Genomic DNA, 18488 nt, shown 5'->3' with positions numbered 1-18488 from the left:
AAGGCTATGATTTTGATGCAGTACTTTTTAGTTCGTTTTACTGGCAAGGTGCGGCAAAAAAACAAGAATTCACGGAAAGTTGTCCAAATGTAGGTTTAGCTACATCAACATACACAAGAGCTTTTAAATAGTACACCAGAACCAATAATATAAAGACTTGCTTTTGACTGCTGGCAAGTTTAAATGTTACTTTAGAGTACAAAACTTTACCGTCCAGACTTCAGACTCCGACATCATTTCTGGTCAGAGTCGAGGGTCTCAGTGCGACAAATGTTTGAAATTCTCCCTTTCGGGTTCCCTGTTGGTTGAGAGGACGGATGTACCAACGATGTCGCTTTTAAAACCTCTTGATAAGAGGTACAAACTCAGCACATTTACTTTAAATGTAAATGTATCCAATTTTGCGAATGCAATCTGTATTTAAAGTGTGAACAACAGCTGTGACCACTTTGCGCAGTCAAAAGTGCTGCGACACGACGCGTCCCGTACAGCAAATAGTGAAGCTGCACAGCTTGTAGTTGATTCACCTGCGATAGAAGGAATCTACGTAAGGAATTGATCATTTGACATATACTGGACTATACATTAGGTACATTTCTAACGAGATCACACTGATGTAGAACATATTTCTATATTTAAGTTAAATTATTTTCCTTACCACACTAAAGGAAAAGAGCCTATATCACTTTTTAAAACGCAGAAACATGTACACTGACTTACATTGTATTATTTGATCTGAAATACAAGTTACACAATTAATAAATAAAATCTAAAATAAAAAAAACGACCACGAAGGGACTCGAACCCTCAATCTTCTGATTCGAAGTCAGACGCCTTATCCATTAGGCCACGCGGTCTTTCACCCAAAGAGAGCGTTTACGTAAATACTTTCATCTATAATTAGCGTAGTTTGTACTACAGTATCAACGAAATATTTTTTCATAACAAAGCAAACAAGTACAGAACTACCACAGTCCCAAAGAGGTACGGAATTAAAAAAGCAGCCAGTAGCCCCGCCCATACCCTAAAGCTATGTGCTTACCCAATTGGCGCTGCCTCTTGTCTGTTATTTTCCTATTGCTGAGTGATGCCCCGCCCCTCGTACTCAGGGCACAAATGGAATTGACTGACGCTTCTGTGAAGTAATGGTTTTATAAACAATACATACCGGTATGTGATTGTTAATATGAAATATATATAAAAGCGGCTGAAATACATATTGACAAAAAAAATCTAGCAGAGGATGGTTTCGATCCATCGACCTCTGGGTTATGGGCCCAGCACGCTTCCGCTGCGCCACTCTGCTTTTGCTCAGTTGTCAAATGTTTAATAAGATACTGTTAAATTAATTAATATAATGGACTACTATTTAATCATAGCGGTTAACGTTACTTTAGGGTGGTAAGGTTAAATTGCCTTTACCAGACACCGTGTTTAAATGGTTACTGACGCTAACCATGTTGAAATATATGTTTATTTATTTTGATGAATAATAGCTGAAGAGAGGGGAAACGTCTGGAAAGTTTATTATAAAACAGTCGTGAGAAAAAAAAAACATACACGTTACACCCCAGATGGGACTCGAACCCACAATCCCTGGCTTAGGAGGCCAGTGCCTTATCCATTAGGCCACTGGGGCTGCTAAAGAAAATGCCGTTCTTGCTCATATTTGTGTGCCTGACTATCGCTAAATACAGAATGGAAGGTAACCCAAAAAAAAATTATTAACGCTTTACCTTTTTACCTGTACTGTACTCTGCAAGCTTTTTATGGTCACCTCGGATTTTTCAGTACAGGTTGCAAAAGCAGACAAAAGCAAATAAAAGTATTTCTGAGGGTTTTATACTTTAGATTTTATGGCTAAAAGGTGCCATCCCACAACTTTGCAGTGAATTTCTCAGCATTTATTATGATAGAAACGTCAGTTCGACGAAACACTTTTTAATAACTTAAGAATAATAATGCACTGAAACGAAGGTCCCACCGAGATTTGAACTCGGATCGCTGGATTCAGAGTCCAGAGTGCTAACCATTACACCATGGAACCCATATTTACGCCTTGGCCACGTAACTGTAATAAATACATCATTTTATTTTAATTCTCTTTTTTTTTGTGTGTAAGCGTTTCTACTGCGATTGTTTTAATTAGCACTAATCTTGGACTACCTTACCCAGGGTAACATTACGCAGTCCAAGATTGGTTTTAATCGGGCTGTGAAAGCAGCCGAATATGTTTACAATGACTTGGATCCGGGAATCCAGAGCTTTAAAAACTGTAATAAGTCCAGACTAGTTTGGAAAAGCTTGTCTTCGTTCAGACTGTATCACAATCCCCCATCCTTCACTGCTATGACATAATAGTGTTGCATTGAATTACTACTTTTTATAAAGCATGTTATTGTGAAGCATGTTTACTGACGTGCACCTTTTGTTTTTGTGTAGATCGCCTCACCATTACCTACTGTCGAAGCAGTGGCCCTGGAGGCCAGAATGTTAATAAAGGTATGGAAATGGAAGTCTTTGTTAAAATATTCACAAGCATGTTTAATGTACAGGGTGATCAGGAGCACTGTTGTGGGGAAGCATTCTCCACAGAGTTAACTAGACAGGCAACAACATCACAGGTTACAGAGAGTCAGCTACTGTTGTGTTATAGTACATTTTTCACATTTTGTTCTAGTAAACACACAAGCTGAAGTCCGGTTCCACATACAAACAGCTGATTGGATTCCTGAAGATGTGCGACAAAAGATTATTTCTCAGGTAACATCAATACTAAGATTACATATTCACTGGAGCTGACTGCTAATAACATTGAAGAAATGTGAAAGTTAACTAACAGCTGGTGTGTAAAGGGTAAATATTTTAACTTCTAACTGAAATGAAAGCTTAACAAAAAACACCTCTATGAATCTGTGCTATACGATGAAAACATGAATAAAATCAGACATTGGTCTAATTAGTTTGTTATAAGGCTATGATTTTGATGCAGTGCTTTTTAGTTCATTTTACTGGCAAGGTGCGGCATAAAAACAAGAATTCACGGAAAGTTGTCCAAATGTAGGTTTAGCTACATCAACATACACAAGAGCTTTTAAATAGTACACCAGAACCAATAATATAAAGACTTGCTTTTGACTGCTGGCAAGTTTAAATGTTACTTTAGAGTACAAAACTTTACCGTCCAGACTTCAGACTCCGACATCATTTCTGGTCAGAGTCGAGGGTCTCAGTGCGACAAATGTTTGAAATTCTCCCTTTCGGGTTCCCTGTTGGTTGAGAGGACGGATGTACCAACGATGTCGCTTTTAAAACCTCTTGATAAGAGGTACAAACTCAGCACATTTACTTTAAATGTAAATGTATCCAATTTTGCGAATGCAATCTGTATTTAAAGTGTGAACAACAGCTGTGACCACTTTGCGCAGTCAAAAGTGCTGCGACACGACGCGTCCCGTACAGCAAATAGTGAAGCTGCACAGCTTGTAGTTGATTCACCTGCGATAGAAGGAATCTACGTAAGGAATTGATCATTTGACATATACTGGACTATACATTAGGTACATTTCTAACGAGATCACACTGATGTAGAACATATTTCTATATTTAAGTTAAATTATTTTCCTTACCACACCAAAGGAAAAGAGCCTATATCACTTTTTAAAACGCAGAAACATGTACACTGACTTACATTGTATTATTTGATCTGAAATACAAGTTACACAATTAATAAATAAAATCTAAAATAAAAAAAACGACCACGAAGGGACTCGAACCCTCAATCTTCTGATTCGAAGTCAGACGTCTTATCCATTAGGCCACGCGGTCTTTCACCGAAAGAAAGCGTTTACGTAAATACTTTCATCTATAATTAGCGTAGTTTGTACTACAATATCAACAATATTTTTTCATAACAAAGCAAACAAGTACAGAACTACCACAGTCCCAAAGAGGAACGGAATTAAAAAAGCAGCCAGTAGCCCCGCCCATACCCTAAAGCTATGTGCTTACCCAATTGGCGCTGCCTCTTGTCTGTTATTTTCCTATTGCTGAGTGATGCCCCGCCCCTCGTACTCAGGGCACAAATGGAATTGACTGACGCTTCTGTGAAGTAATGGTTTTATAAACAATACATACCGGTATGTGATTGTTAATATGAAATATATATAAAAGCGGCTGAAATACAAACTGACAAAAAAAATCTAGCAGAGGATGGTTTCGATCCATCGACCTCTGGGTTATGGGCCCAGCACGCTTCCGCTGCGCCACTCTGCTTTTGCTCAGTTGTCAAATGTTTAATAAGATACTGTTAAATTAATTAATATAATGGACTACTATTTAATCATAGCGGTTAACGTTACTTTAGGGTGGTAAGGTTAAATTGCCTTTACCAGACACCGTGTTTAAATGGTTACTGACGCTAACCATGTTGAAATATATGTTTATTTATTTTGATGAATCATAGCTGAAGAGAGGGGAAACGTCTGGAAAGTTTATTATAAAACTGTCGTGAGAAAAAAAAAACATACACGTTACACCCCAGATGGGACTCGAACCCACAATCCCTGGCTTAGGAGGCCAGTGCCTTATCCATTAGGCCACTGGGGCTCCTAAAGAAAGCGCTGTTCTTGCTCATATTTGTGTGCCTGACTATCGCTAAATACAGAATGGAAGGTAACCCCCCAAAAAATGATTAACGCTTTACCTTTTTACCTGTACTGTACTCTGCAAGCTTTTTACGGTCACCTCGGATTTTTCAGTACAGGTTGCAAAAGCAGACAAAAGCAAATAAAAGTATTTCTGAGGGTTTTATACTTTAGATTTTATGGCTAAAAGGTGCCATCCCACAACTTTGCAGTGAATTTCTCAGCATTTATTATGATAGAAACGTCAGTTCGACGAAACACTTTTTAATAACTTAAGAATAATAATGCACTAAAACGAAGGTCCCACCGAGATTTGAACTCGGATCGCTGGATTCAGAGTCCAGAGTGCTAACCATTACACCATGGAACCCATATTTACGCCTTGGCCACGTAACTGTAATAAATACATCATTTTATTATAATTTTTTTTTTTTTTTTTTTTTGTGTGTGAGAGTTTCTACTGCGATTGTTTTAATTAGCACTAATCTTGGACTACCTTACCCAGGGTAACATTACACAGTCCAAGATTGGTTTGAATCGGGCTGTGAAAGCAGCCGAATATGTTTACAATGACTTGGATCCGGGAATCCAGAGCTTTAAAAACTGTAATAAGTCCAGACTAGTTTGGAAAAGCTTGTCTTCGTTCAGACTGTATCACAATCCACCATCCTTCACTGCTATGACATAATAGTGTTGCATTGAATTACTACTTTTTATAAAGCATGTTATTGTGAAGCATGTTTACTGACGTGCACCTTTTGTTTTTGTGTAGATCGCCTCACCATTACCTACTGTCGAAGCAGTGGCCCTGGGGGCCAGAATGTTAATAAAGGTATGGAAATGGAAGTCTTTGTTAAAATATTCACAAGCATGTTTAATGTACATGGTGATCAGGAGCACTGTTGTGGGGAAGCATTCTCCACAGAGTTAACTAGACAGGCAACAACATCACAGGTTACAGAGAGTCAGCTACTGTTGTGTTATAGTACATTTTTCACATTTTGTTCTAGTAAACACACAAGCTGAAGTCCGGTTCCACATACAAACAGCTGATTGGATTCCTGAAGATGTGCGACAAAAGATTATTTCTCAGGTAACATCAATACTAAGATTACATATTCACTGGAGCTGACTGCTAATAACATTGAAGAAATGTGAAAGTTAACTAACAGCTGGTGTGTAAAGGGTAAATATTTGAACTTCTAACTGAAATGAAAGCTTAACAAAAAACACCTCTATGAATCTGTGCTATACGATGAAAACATGAATAAAATCAGACATTGGTCTAATTAGTTTGTTATAAGGCTATGATTTTGATGCAGTACTTTTTAGTTCGTTTTACTGGCAAGGTGCGGCAAAAAAACAAGAATTCACGGAAAGTTGTCCAAATGTAGGTTTAGCTACATCAACATACACAAGAGCTTTTAAATAGTACACCAGAACCAATAATATAAAGACTTGCTTTTGACTGCTGGCAAGTTTAAATGTTACTTTAGAGTACAAAACTTTACCGTCCAGACTTCAGACTCCGACATCATTTCTGGTCAGAGTCGAGGGTCTCAGTGCGACAAATGTTTGAAATTCTCCCTTTCGGGTTCCCTGTTGGTTGAGAGGACGGATGTACCAACGATGTCGCTTTTAAAACCTCTTGATAAGAGGTACAAACTCAGCACATTTACTTTAAATGTAAATGTATCCAATTTTGCGAATGCAATCTGTATTTAAAGTGTGAACAACAGCTGTGACTACTTTGCGCAGTCAAAAGTGTTGCGACACGACGCGTCCCGTACAGCAAATAGTGAAGCTGCACAGCTTGTAGTTGATTCATCTGCGATAGAAGGAATCTACGTAAGGAATTGATCATTTGACATATACTGGACTATACATTAGGTACATTTCTAACGAGATCACACTGATGTAGAACATATTTCTATATTTAAGTTAAATTATTTTCCTTACCACACCAAAGGAAAAGAGCCTATATCACTTTTTAAAACGCAGAAACATGTACACTGACTTACATTGTATTATTTGATCTGAAATACAAGTTACACAATTAATAAATAAAATCTAAAATAAAAAAAAACAACCACGAAGGGACTCGAACCCTCAATCTTCTGATTCGAAGTCAGACGCCTTATCCATTAGGCCACGCGGTCTTTCACCGAAAGAAAGCGTTTACGTAAATACTTTCATCTATAATTAGCGTAGTTTGTACTACAATATCAACGAAGCTCGGTGCTCGGTGCCTCGGTGCACGCACCTCGATGCTCGGTGCTCGGTGCACGCACCTCGACGCTCGGTGCTCGGTGCCTCGGTGCACGCACGTCGACGCTCGGTGCTCGGTGCGTCGGTGCACGCACCTCGACACTCGGTGCTCGGTGCCTTGGTGCACGCACCTCGATGCTCGGTGCTTGGTGCCTCGGTGCACGCACCTCGACGCTTGGTGCTCGGTGCACGCACCTCGGTGCTCGGTGCCTCGGTGCACGCACCTCGACGCTCGGTGTTCGGTGCGTCGGTGCACGCACCTCGACACTCGGTGCTCGGTGCCTCGGTGCACGCACCTCGATGCTCGGTGCTCGGTGCCTCGGTGCACACACCTCGACGCTCGGTGCTCGGTGCACGCACCTCGGTGCTCGGTGCCTCGGTGCACGCACCTCGACGCTCGGTGCTCGGTGCGTCGGTGCACGCACCTCGACGCTCGGTGCTCGGTGCCTCGGTGCACGCACCTCGACGCTCGGTGCTCGGTGCACGCACCTCGACGCTCGGCGCTCGGTGCCTCGGTGCACGCGCCTCGACGCTCGGTGCTCGGTGCCTTGGTGCACGCACCTCGACGCTCGGTGCCTCGGTGCACGTACCTCGACGCTCGGTGCTCGGTGCCTCGGTGCACGCACCTCGACGCTCGGTGCTCGGTGCACGCACCTTTGGTGCACGCACCTCGACGCTCGGTGCTTCAGTGCACGCACTTGGCGTTTGTCTTTTCAGTGCTTGGTGCACGCGCCTCAACGCACCTTAAAGCTGTTCGCTTGGTGCTCAGTGCTTAACGCTCGACGCTCCTATTACTGGCACGGTACGCTTCGGCATACAACGTGCTGCACCATGTCATTTCACCGCTGTGTCACCTGTGGGACGAAGTTACCGGCTAATGACCCGCATGAGGACTGCGTGTCCTGTCTGGGGCCGGAGCATGCGGCATCTGCTTTGGCAGATAAAGCCTTTTGCACGTTATGTGCAAGCTTTCAGACGCGCACTCTGCGTCGTAGGGCGAGGAGAGCAGTCGGGGATCGCTCCCCTTCATCTGGGTCGTCACACACCCTTTCCGCCCCGCAGCCTTCTTTGGCTTCCCCGCCAGCGAAGCTGCCTTTTTCCAGGAGTTCGCCTTCCCAGGTTACCCCTGGTCAACGATCTCCTGACGTTAGGCGCAAGAGAGACCGCTCCCACAGCCTTTCTGTAAGGCGAGGCCCTTCTCCTCGCGGCGAACGCCCCCGTCAGATCTCGAGATCCCGCTCTAGATCGCCCCGAAGGAGAGGACGTTCCCGTTCTCCTCGTCGCGACAGGCGAGGTGGTGTAACTGAGCTTACTAATAAGATGTCTCAGTTTATGGACCTTATGATGGGGCAGCAATCGCTGCTCATGTCCCTGGCCACAGCTCGGGCCGCAGAGGAGCCAGTCAGACCAGCTGTCAACCAGCCGATCATCCTACCACAACCCCTGTCCGTTCCAGTTGCGCAACAGGACGCATGGGACGTGGATGCTATCTCTCGAGATGCATCAGAGGGTGAGCCTCTCCACGGAGAGGATAGTGTGGAGGCAGAGCTCACGTCCCACCACTCAGAGTCTGAGATGGAGGTAGGCGTAGATGACTCTTTATGGTCCCTAGTAGAGCGGGCGACTCGCCACCTGGGCTTAGAATGGCCTGCCACTGAAGAACCTAGGCGCTCTCTTTTTGAGTCGCCTTTGGCACAGGGCCAGCAGTCTAGGATGCTTCCAGCCTTCCCAGACTTTGTTAAGGAGGTGCAGTCCACTTGGGGGACTCCAGCCTCCGCCCCGGCAACCTCGCGTAAGGCGGCTGCCTTTACCATGCAAGGTGCGAGTGAAGCGGGTCTGGCGTCATTTCCGCCAGTTGGCGCTGCGTTCGCAGCGTTGGTGAAGTCACCAACACTCTCTGGGTTGGTGAAAGACCCCACCTGCCCTAACAAGCAGTGCAGGATCACTGAGGTGCACCTCAAGAGGGGCTATTCGGCGGCTACAGAGGCAGTTAGGCTGTCCAATCTGGCCAGCCTCCTCTCAGTTTATCAGGCTGCGCTAATAAAGGATCTCCCAGACTACCCTTCGGTGTCTCTGAGAGTGGAGTTGGGGCTAGTTGCCCAGCTGCTGGTCAAGCTAGCCCAGCTTAACGCGCGGGCCCAGGGCAGGAGCATCGCGTCTCTGGTGGTGGCCAGACGACAGCTCTGGCTCTCGCAGGCGAGAGTCCAGGAGCATGACAAAGCTCCCTTGTTGGATGCCCCAATTACACCGGGGCACACATTTGGCCCAGCGTTGGAAGAGATGCTGCAAAGCTCAGCTAAGGCTAGAGAGGCATCACAGCAGTTGGCTACAATATGGCCGCGTAGGCCTTTCCAGGTCAAACGCCCACAAGAACATCAGTGGCATAGAACACCACCGCAACACCAGCCCCGTCCAGGGGGTACTAAGACCTCCCCGGCGGATACAGCAGCGCGTGGCCAAATCCCAAGGGGACGACCGCAGCGCACAGGGTGGCGACCTAGAGGAGGCGGCAGACCACGCCCTCGTGGCTCTGGCCAGGCCCCTCGTGAGCGAGCGAAGCCTAAGCAGCCCTGAGAAAACCAGGCAGCCATTAGCCCAACCCTACACTGTTCCACAGCTTCTGTTTTGGCAACAATGCACCAGCGATATCTGGGTGCGCAAAACTATACTCACCGGGTACACCCTTCAGTTCCGGTTAAACCCCCCCCCCCCTTCAGGGGGGTGGTGGTAACTGTGGTGAAGGACGTGGTTCAGTCCTCAGCTCTGAATGTGGAAATACAGGCATTGCTCAGGAAGCGTGCCATTCAACTAGTAGACCCTGCTCTGACCGACCAGGGGTTCTACTCCAAGTACTTCCTTGTGCCAAAGAAGGACGGCGGGCTCCGCCCTATTCTAGACCTGCGTGTACTGAACAAATACCTACGGGTGTTGTCGTTCAAGATGCTCACGCACAGGCACATTGTCCAGTCTGTCCGGCAGGGCGACTGGTTTACCACCATAGATCTGACAGATGCGTACTTTCACGTTCCCATCTATCCGGGTCACACGAAGTATCTACGATTCGCATTCCAGAGCAGGGTCTACGAGTTTTGCGTCCTGCCATTCGGCCTGTCTCTAGCTCCTCGAACCTTTTCGAAGTGTATGGACGCCATTTTAGCTCCTTTGTGTGCTCAAGGCGTCCGACTGCTGAACTATCTGGACGACTGGCTCGTCTGCGCGCAGTCAAAGGAGCAGCTGGCACAGCACACAGTGATGGTTACAGACCATCTTCAGCGGCTAGGTCTGAAGGTCAATCCAGACAAGAGCCGCCTCGTGCCCAGCCAACAGACCGAGTTTTTGGGTCTGCATCTGGACTCAGTGTCCATGGCAGCAACCCTATCGACACAAAGAGTTGCCTCATTAGAGCGGTGTCTCTCCCTATTCAGGTTGAGAGAAACAGTCAGCATGGAGCTCTGTCAGCGCATGCTGGGGTTGATGGCTGCCGCCTCGCAAGCCCTTCCTTTGGGCTTACTACACCAGAGACCTCTGCAGGCCTGGTTCAATGCCTTCGCGTTGCACCCGCGGAGAGACAAGCACCGCAGGTTGAGGGTATCCCGAACCTGCTGGGAAGCATTACGCTGGTGGAAAGTTCAGTCGAACATCCGCCAGGGCGTGCGCTTGGGTCCCATCTTCCGAAGGGAAGTTATCACGACCGACGCTTCCAACCAAGGTTGGGGGGCAGTCTGGAACGGGACAGGGACCCGTGGAGTGTGGTCAGGACCCTGGAGGTCAGCCCACATCAACGCTCTGGAACTCAGAGCAGTGGACCTCGCCCTTTGGCACTTCTTGCCAGTGCTTCTAGACAAGCACGTGTTAGTGCGGTCAGACAACACCACAGTAGTGGCGTATATCAATCGCCAGGGCGGATTGCGGTCCACCGGTCTTCACCGGATGGTAACGCGGCTGTTGCTCTGGGCTCAACCGCGTTTAGCCTCTCTGCGTGCAGTTCATCTGCCGGGCAGAGTCAATTACGCAGCGGATCTCCTGTCCAGAGGAGGTCCTCTTGCGGGCGAATGGCGTCTTCACCCTCGGGTGGTAGAGCGCATCTATATCGACCATCCAGAGTGCGAGAGTGCCCTCTACTAGGTCGCAGTATGCGTATAAGTGGCAGTTGTTTCAGAGTTGGTGTCTGGCTGAGAGCCACGACCCAGTCTCCTGTCCTATGGCAGTAATATTGCAGTTTCTGCAGAAACTGCTGGATGAAGGGAAATCTCCTTCTACACTTAAAGTGTATTTAGCCGCCATTTCGGCTTGTCATGTACGCATTGACGGTTTATCACCTGGTTGCCATTTTTTGGCATCTCAGTTTCTGAAAGGCGCAAGACGCTTGCGGCCTCCAAGAACGACCAGTTTACCGTCGTGGAGCCTTGATGTGGTGCTAGAAGCCCTTACCAAGGCACCGTTTGAGCCTCTCCACAGCGTGGATATGAAGCTCATATCTATTAAGACTGCATTTTTGCTGGCTGTGGTATCAGCAAAACGCGTGAGCGAGTTACATGCACTTTCAGTGCATCCTTCTTGTACTCGTTTTGCAGGAGACGGTTCTAAGGTCTCCATGCGCCCTAATCCGGCCTTTTTACCAAAGGTTATATCCCCGTTCCACATGAACCAGTCAGTCGAGTTGATGGCGTTCCATCCTCCTCCTTTTTCTTCCCCAGAGGAAGAGCGGTTACACATGCTCTGCCCCGTGAGGGCATTGAGGTGTTATATTGACCGTACAAAGACTGTGAGGCAGACAGAACAGTTGTTCATATGCCATGGTTCTAGATCTTTGGGTCAGCCGCTGTCTAAACAGCGCCTTTCCCACTGGATAGTGGATGCTATTAAATTAGCGTATGAATCTGCAGGCCTTCCACCACTAGGGCAGTTGAAGGCGCATTCTACCAAAGGTATGGCGACATCCTGGGCCCTCTTTTGAGGGGTGCCGGTGTCTGATATTTGCGCGGCAGCCAGTTGGGCTACGCCGCATACTTTCATGAGGTTTTACAGGTTAAATGTACTGGATTCCTCTGCTCCACTGTTTGGAGCATCTGTTTTACACTCTACGACGCCTCAGGATGCGGACGTATAGAGTGGTTGATAGCATGGTGTTGACTGTTCCACCTTTAAGACAGGTGTCATTACGAGCATAGACGCTGAGGCGCAGCTCCGCATATGCCTAGATGTACTGCCTACGCAGTTGCGTTATGACGTAAGTCTGTCCTACTGCCGAGAATCCTCCCTCGCAACAGCTAGGGTTCACTGTATCCCATGTTGATGGTTATTTTCGACTTGAAAGGGAACGATAGGTTGCGGATGCAACCCCGGTTCCCTGAAAGAGAAAATAACCATCAAGCTGCGAGGTCGCTCTGGAGGCCTTCACGGCCTGAAGAGCAAAAGAGGAAGTGCATCCCCGCGCGCTCAGTTAAGTAAGCTCCCAGGGGGGCGGGCTTACACTGCAGCTGGCGTGGGGGCCTATCGGCAGCTTTGCTATAAAAGCTCAGCCTACCGGTGCTGCCTGACGGCAATATCTCATGTTGATGGTTATTTTCTCTTTCAGGGAACCGGGGTTGCATCCGCAACCTATCGTTCTTGTTCATATTTGTGTGCCTGACTATCGCTAAATACAGAATGAAAGGCAACCCAAAAAAAAATTATTAACGCTTTACCTTTTTACCTGTACTGTACTCTGCAAGCTTTTTACGGTCACCTTGGATTTTTCAGTACAGGTTGCAAAAGCAGACAAAAGCAAATAAAAGTATTTCTGAGGGTTTTATACTTTAGATTTTATGGCTAAAAGGTGCCATCCCACAACTTTGCAGTGAATTTAACAGTATTTAACGAACTGAGAAACGTCAGTTCGATGAAACACTTTTTAATAACTTAAGAATAATAATGCACTAAAACGAAGGTCCCACCGAGATTTGAACTCGGATCGCTGGATTCAGCGTCCAGAGTGCTAATCATTACACCATGGAACCCATATTTACGCCTTGGCCACGTAACTGTAATAAATACATCATTTTATTATTCGCTTTTTTTTTTTTTTTTTTTGTTTGTGTGTGTAAGCGTTTCTACTGCGATTGTTTTAATTAGCACTAATCTTGGACTACCTTTCCCAGGGTAACATTACACAGTCCAAGATTGGTTTTAATCGGGCTGTGAAAGCAGCCGAATATGTTTACAATGACTTGGATCCGGGAATCCAGAGCTTTAAAAACTGTAATAAGTCCAGACTAGTTTGGAAAAGCTTGTCTTCGTTCAGACTGTATCACAATCCCCCATCCTTCACTGCTATGACATAATAGTGTTGCATTGAATTACTACTTTTTATAAAGCATGTTATTGTGAAGCATGTTTACTGACGTGCACCTTTTGTTTTTGTGTAGATCGCCTCACCATTACCTACTGTCGAAGCAGTGGCCCTGGAGGCCAGAATGTTAATAAAGGTATGGAAATGGAAGTCTTTGTTAAAATATTCACAAGCATGTTTAATGTACACGGTGATCAGGAGCACTGTTGTGGGGAAGCATTCTCCACAGAGTTAACTAGACAGGCAACAACATCACAGGTTATAGAGAGTCAGCTACTGTTGTGTTCTAGTACATTTTTCACATTTTGTTCTAGTAAACACACAAGCTGAAGTCCGGTTCCACATACAAACAGCTGATTGGATTCCTGAAGATGTGCGACAAAAGATTATTTCTCAGGTAACATCAATACTAAGATTACATATTCACTGGAGCTGACTGCTAATAACATTGAAGAAATGTGAAAGTTAACTAACAGCTGGTGTGTAAAGGGTAAATATTGTAACTTGTAACTGAAATGAAAGCTTAACAAGAAACACCTCTATGAATCTGTGCTATACGATGAAAACATGAATAAAATCAGACATTGGCCTAATTAGTTTGTTATAAGGCTATGATTTTGATGCAGTACTTTTTAGTTCATTTTACTGGCAAGGTGCGGCAAAAAAACAAGAATTCACGGAAAGTTGTCCAAATGTAGGTTTAGCTACATCAACATACACAAGAGCATTTAAATAGTACACCAGAACCAATAATATAAAGACTTGCTTTTGACTGCTGGCAAGTTTAAATGTTACTTTAGAGTGAACCAGGATTTCGAGTTTTCCACGATTCGGAAATAGAATGTTGTAAAAAGAGCCCCTAAGTTGGAAAACTTCTGTTCTCCGATGCATTGTTGTTCTTTCTTTACAGAAAACAGCTCTCACAATTGTTTTTCTTTTAGCTGTCACCCATTTACATACTTGCTCTCTCAGTTATCTCATTCGCTGACCTACACAGCTACACATAAATGCTGCGTGAATACACAACCAAACAATTTACAGACACTCGCAGATTAGTATTTTCAGTGCATTTTTTAAAGGAAATAAAGGAAGCGCCTCATCAAATGTGTTTCACATCCATTTTCAGGCGTCCAAGACTACATTCAAATTCACGATTTTCAGGATTTCCATGACCTCTGTGACAAAATCGTAGCCTTAGTTTTACTTACAAAAAAATACCATGAATTGCATACATCAGGGGATAGCAGCGTGACATAGTACACAGCTGCGTGACACTGGGACATTTACAAAATTGAGGAGGTGTGTATACTTTTTTTTTTAAGTAAATAAATATCAGGGACTTTAATATGTTCTACTGTTTTGAGCACTACATGTAATAGGTCAGGCCTCAGAACTGGCTGTTAAAACCCTGTTAGTTATGTTTTTATTGATTTATTTTGCATCTCAGCATACAAACCGAATAAACAGAAGTGGGGAGCTGATCGTCACCTCGGAAGTGAGCCGGTACCAGATGCGCAATCTGTCTGACTGTTTGCAGAAGATCCGAGACATGATCGCTGCTGCCAGCGTGAAACACAGGCAGCCTTCCCAAGAAGACGTGGCTCTCCGACGCTACAGGTAATCTTCCTGTGACACCAGGATCTGATCAGGGCTGCCAAGAGCTCATTTAAAACTGGGAGCATTACCTTGTACCACGACACAGCAATGCACTAGCCCTCAATTATACTATTTCAGATGCTGATCCTTCCCGTAGCAAACAATCTAACCGCACTCTGCTCTAAGAGGGTTGTGATATTGGCGTCACTTCTTGGATTTTGGATGATAACAGATATTAGCTTCATGCTCATTTTCCCATATCCAGTTGTCTTCATGTTTACAAACTATTTGATCAGAGATGCCGTAACCTTACAATTTGCCTCCAGAGCAAATTAACATTGTTTCTCTTTTCAGGATAGACAAAATGAACCGAGAACGCCTGCAGCAAAAGAAAATGCACACTGCAGTGAAGCGAAGCCGACGCGAGGAGTTTGATTGAAGGTGATGCCAGGATATGAAGGCTGGCTGCATTGAAGCAATCTGTAAAGAATAAATGAATGACTTGTACAAAGTGTTGTTTGCTCCTCGTTTATTTTAATTTGTCGGCTGGTTTTGCTGGGTTGGGTAATTGGAAGTTATGAATAGTTTTCTAAATAGTTACTCGGATGTACCACATGTGTAAGAGTTGATCAGTTGAAAGAGGCATGATCAGTATGACTCTAAAATACTGGCTGGCACAGTGGACTGTAAATTAACATCTTAAAATACATCTGCACATTGCTGTGTGTTTACAATGGTTGTGGTGTTGGAAAGTTAGGTTACTTGTTTGCTGAGCAGTGTCAAAGTAGCCTCCTGACATGGTAATGGTAAACTGAGTGCGTGTTTCACATTTTTTTAATGCGTACAAAAGGCAGATAAGCAGCTTCTCTGGACCGCTGGTTTTTGTTCTCAAAGGGATTTATTTTAGCAAAGGGAAATTGGAAGTGTACATTAAAGCTCAACCACGCCTTCACCAATATCTAAGATTACCATATAACTCCATGTGAAACTCAAAATGGAGCGAGGTAACCAGTGGTATACCACAGGGATCAGTATTAAGTCCTCTGCTATTCCTGATCTACATTAATGATTTAGATTCTGGTATAGTAAGCAAACAAAAAGTTAAATTTGCAGACGACACAAAAATAGGAGGAGTGGCAAACACTGTTGAAGCAGCAAAGGTCATTCAAAATGATCTAGACAGCATTCAGAATTTGGCAGACACATGGCAAATGAAATTTAATAGAGAAAAGTGTAAAGTATTGCATGCGGGCAATAAAAATGTGCATTATAAATATCATATGGGAGATAGTGAAATTGAAGAAGGGAACTATGAAAAAGACCTAGGAGTTTATGTTGACTCAGAAATGTCTTCATCTAGACAATGTGGGGAAGCTATAAAAAAGGCTAACAAGATGCTCGGATATATTGTGAGAAGTGTTGAATTTAAATCAAGGGAAGTAATGTTAAAACTCTGCAATGCATTAGTAAGACCTCACCTAGAATATTGTGTTCAGTTCTGGTCACCTCGTTACAAAAATGATATTGCTGCTCTAGAAAGAGTGCAAAGAAGAGCAACCAAAATTATCCCGGGTTTAAAAGGCATGTCGTATGCAGACAGGCTAAAAGAATTGAATCTATACAGTCTTGAACAAAGAAGACTACGCGGCGATCTGATTCAAACATTCAAAATCCTAAAAGGTATAGACAATGTCAACCCAGGGGACTTATTTGACCTGAAAAAAGAAACAAGGACCAGGGCTCACAAATGGAGATGAGATAAAGGGGCATTCAGAACAGAAAATAGGACGCGCATTTTTTACACAGAGAATTGTGAGGGTGTGGCACAAACTCCCCTGTAATGTTGTTGAAGCTGACACCCTGGGATGCTTCAAGAAGCTGCTTGATGAGATTCTGGGATCATTAAGCTACTAACAACCAAACGAGCAAGATGGGCTGAATGGCCTCCTCTCGTTTGTAAACTTTCTTATGTTCTTATGTTCTTATAGAAACGTCAGCTCGATGAAACACTTTTTAATATCTTAAGAATAATAATGCTAAAATGATTGTCCTACGGGGATTTGAACTCAGATCACAGGATTGAAAGTCATGAGTGATAACCATTACACCATGGAAACCATATTTATGTATCGGCCACTTAACTGTAATAAATACATCATTTTATTATTATTCTATTTTTTGTAAGCGTTTCTACTGCTGCTGTTTTAATTTGATACGTTTAGGTTATATTTTAGACAATTTGGTGGATTCTTGATCTCCTTAGTTCGATCTAGGCAGCGGTGAAGAACTTCAGATATTTTCCACAAGGGGGCGATACACCATGGCAGCGGCTAACCACAGTAGTATTGGTGTGAACCAAGCAGAAACTTAATATTTTTAAAAGCGTGAATATGAATTTACAGAAAAGAACTTTTCCAAAATATATAAATGAAAAAAGATAAATTGGTTGGCCAAGAAATAAAATATGGTATGCATTCTCTAGATTGTGGAACATTCATAGAAATAAACTTCCTGCTGATTTCCAAATTTCCTGAAGGAATCAGAGCCAGACAGAAGCACCTGCCATCAACCAAGTGCCTGAATCAGCTCCCTGCACACTGTATTACTTTCCTCCATTTCCCAGCCTGGGTCAGCTCTCTGCACACTGTACTGCATTCCTCCATATCCCTGCCTGAGTCAACTCTGTGCACACTGTACTGCATTCCTCCATATCCCTGTCTGAATCAGATCTCTGCACACTGTACTGCATTCCTCCATATCCCTGCCTGAATCAGCTCACTGCACACTGTACTGCATTTCTCCATATGCCTGCCTGAGTCAGTACTGCACACTGTACTGCATTCCTCAATATCCCTGCCTGAATCAGCTCTGCACACTGTACTGCATTCCTCAATATCCCTGCCTGAATCAGCTCTGCACACTGTACTGCATTCCTCCATATCCCTACCTGAATCAGCTCTTCACATTTTACTGCATTCCTCCATATCCCTCCCCGAATCAGCTATGCACATTGTAGTGCATTCCTCTATATCCCTGAATGAATCAGCTCTGCACACTGTACTGCATTCCTTCATATCCCTGCCTGAATCAGATCTTTGCACACTGTACTGCATTCCTCCATATCCCTGTCTGAATCCGCTCTCTGCACACTGTACTGCATTCCTCCATATCCCTGTCTGAATCAGATCTCTGCACACTATACTGCATTCCTCCATATCCCTGTATGAATCAGCTCTCTGCACACTGTACTGGATTCCTCCATATCCCTGCTTGAATCAGCTCTCTGCACACTGTACTGCATTTCTCCATATCCCTGCCTGAATCCGCTCTCTGCTCACTGTACTGCCTTCCTCCATATCCCTGCATGAATCAGCTCTCTGTACACGGTAGTGCATTCCTTCATATCACTGCCTGATTCAGCTCTCTGCACACTGTACTGCATTCCTCCATATCCCTGCCTGAATCCGCTCTCTGCTCACTGTACTGCCTTCCTCCATATCCCTGCATGAATCAGATCTCTGTACACGGTAATGCATTCCTTCATATCCCTGCCTGAATCAGCTCTCGGCACACGGTACTGCATTCCTCCATATCCCTGTCTGAATCAGCTCTCTGCACACTGTACTGCATTCCACCATATTGCTTCC

At 44.6% G+C, this 18488-nt stretch overlaps 1 protein-coding gene and 8 non-coding genes across 9 annotated transcripts; 1 reads left to right on the top strand and 8 right to left on the bottom strand.

Annotated features, from left to right (window-relative positions):
• Positions 1 to 784: 784 nt before the first annotated feature.
• On the bottom strand, positions 785 to 857 carry trnar-ucg (transfer RNA arginine (anticodon UCG)). The gene has a single exon. It is a non-coding gene; the product is annotated as a tRNA-Arg (tRNA).
• A 709-nt stretch (positions 858 to 1566) lies between these two features.
• Positions 1567 to 1639, bottom strand: trnar-ccu (transfer RNA arginine (anticodon CCU)). The gene has a single exon. It is a non-coding gene; the product is annotated as a tRNA-Arg (tRNA).
• A 336-nt stretch (positions 1640 to 1975) lies between these two features.
• Positions 1976 to 2047, bottom strand: trnaq-cug (transfer RNA glutamine (anticodon CUG)). Its single transcript has one exon. It is a non-coding gene; the product is annotated as a tRNA-Gln (tRNA).
• A 1708-nt stretch (positions 2048 to 3755) lies between these two features.
• Positions 3756 to 3828, bottom strand: trnar-ucg (transfer RNA arginine (anticodon UCG)). Its single transcript has one exon. It is a non-coding gene; the product is annotated as a tRNA-Arg (tRNA).
• Positions 3829 to 4535: 707 nt separating this feature from the next.
• On the bottom strand, positions 4536 to 4608 carry trnar-ccu (transfer RNA arginine (anticodon CCU)). Its single transcript has one exon. It is a non-coding gene; the product is annotated as a tRNA-Arg (tRNA).
• A 336-nt stretch (positions 4609 to 4944) lies between these two features.
• On the bottom strand, positions 4945 to 5016 carry trnaq-cug (transfer RNA glutamine (anticodon CUG)). The gene has a single exon. It is a non-coding gene; the product is annotated as a tRNA-Gln (tRNA).
• A 1716-nt stretch (positions 5017 to 6732) lies between these two features.
• trnar-ucg (transfer RNA arginine (anticodon UCG)) lies at positions 6733 to 6805 on the bottom strand. The gene has a single exon. It is a non-coding gene; the product is annotated as a tRNA-Arg (tRNA).
• A 6036-nt stretch (positions 6806 to 12841) lies between these two features.
• Positions 12842 to 12913, bottom strand: trnaq-cug (transfer RNA glutamine (anticodon CUG)). The gene has a single exon. It is a non-coding gene; the product is annotated as a tRNA-Gln (tRNA).
• Positions 12914 to 13329: 416 nt separating this feature from the next.
• Positions 13330 to 15346, top strand: LOC131697889 (large ribosomal subunit protein mL62-like; the record flags this gene model as incomplete). The annotated part of the gene is made up of 4 exons (XM_058989632.1): positions 13330 to 13381; positions 13560 to 13642; positions 14693 to 14862; positions 15196 to 15346. Coding segments are annotated over 4 exons (390 nt in total), but the record flags the coding sequence as incomplete, so codon positions are not given.
• Positions 15347 to 18488: the final 3142 nt, after the last annotated feature.

This window comes from Acipenser ruthenus, chromosome 17 (genome assembly GCF_902713425.1).
Source record: "Acipenser ruthenus chromosome 17, fAciRut3.2 maternal haplotype, whole genome shotgun sequence".
Lineage (NCBI taxonomy): Eukaryota > Metazoa > Chordata > Actinopteri > Acipenseriformes > Acipenseridae > Acipenser > Acipenser ruthenus.
The sequence above is the reverse complement of the archived record's forward strand: the minus strand, read 5'-3'. Positions and strand labels throughout refer to the sequence as shown.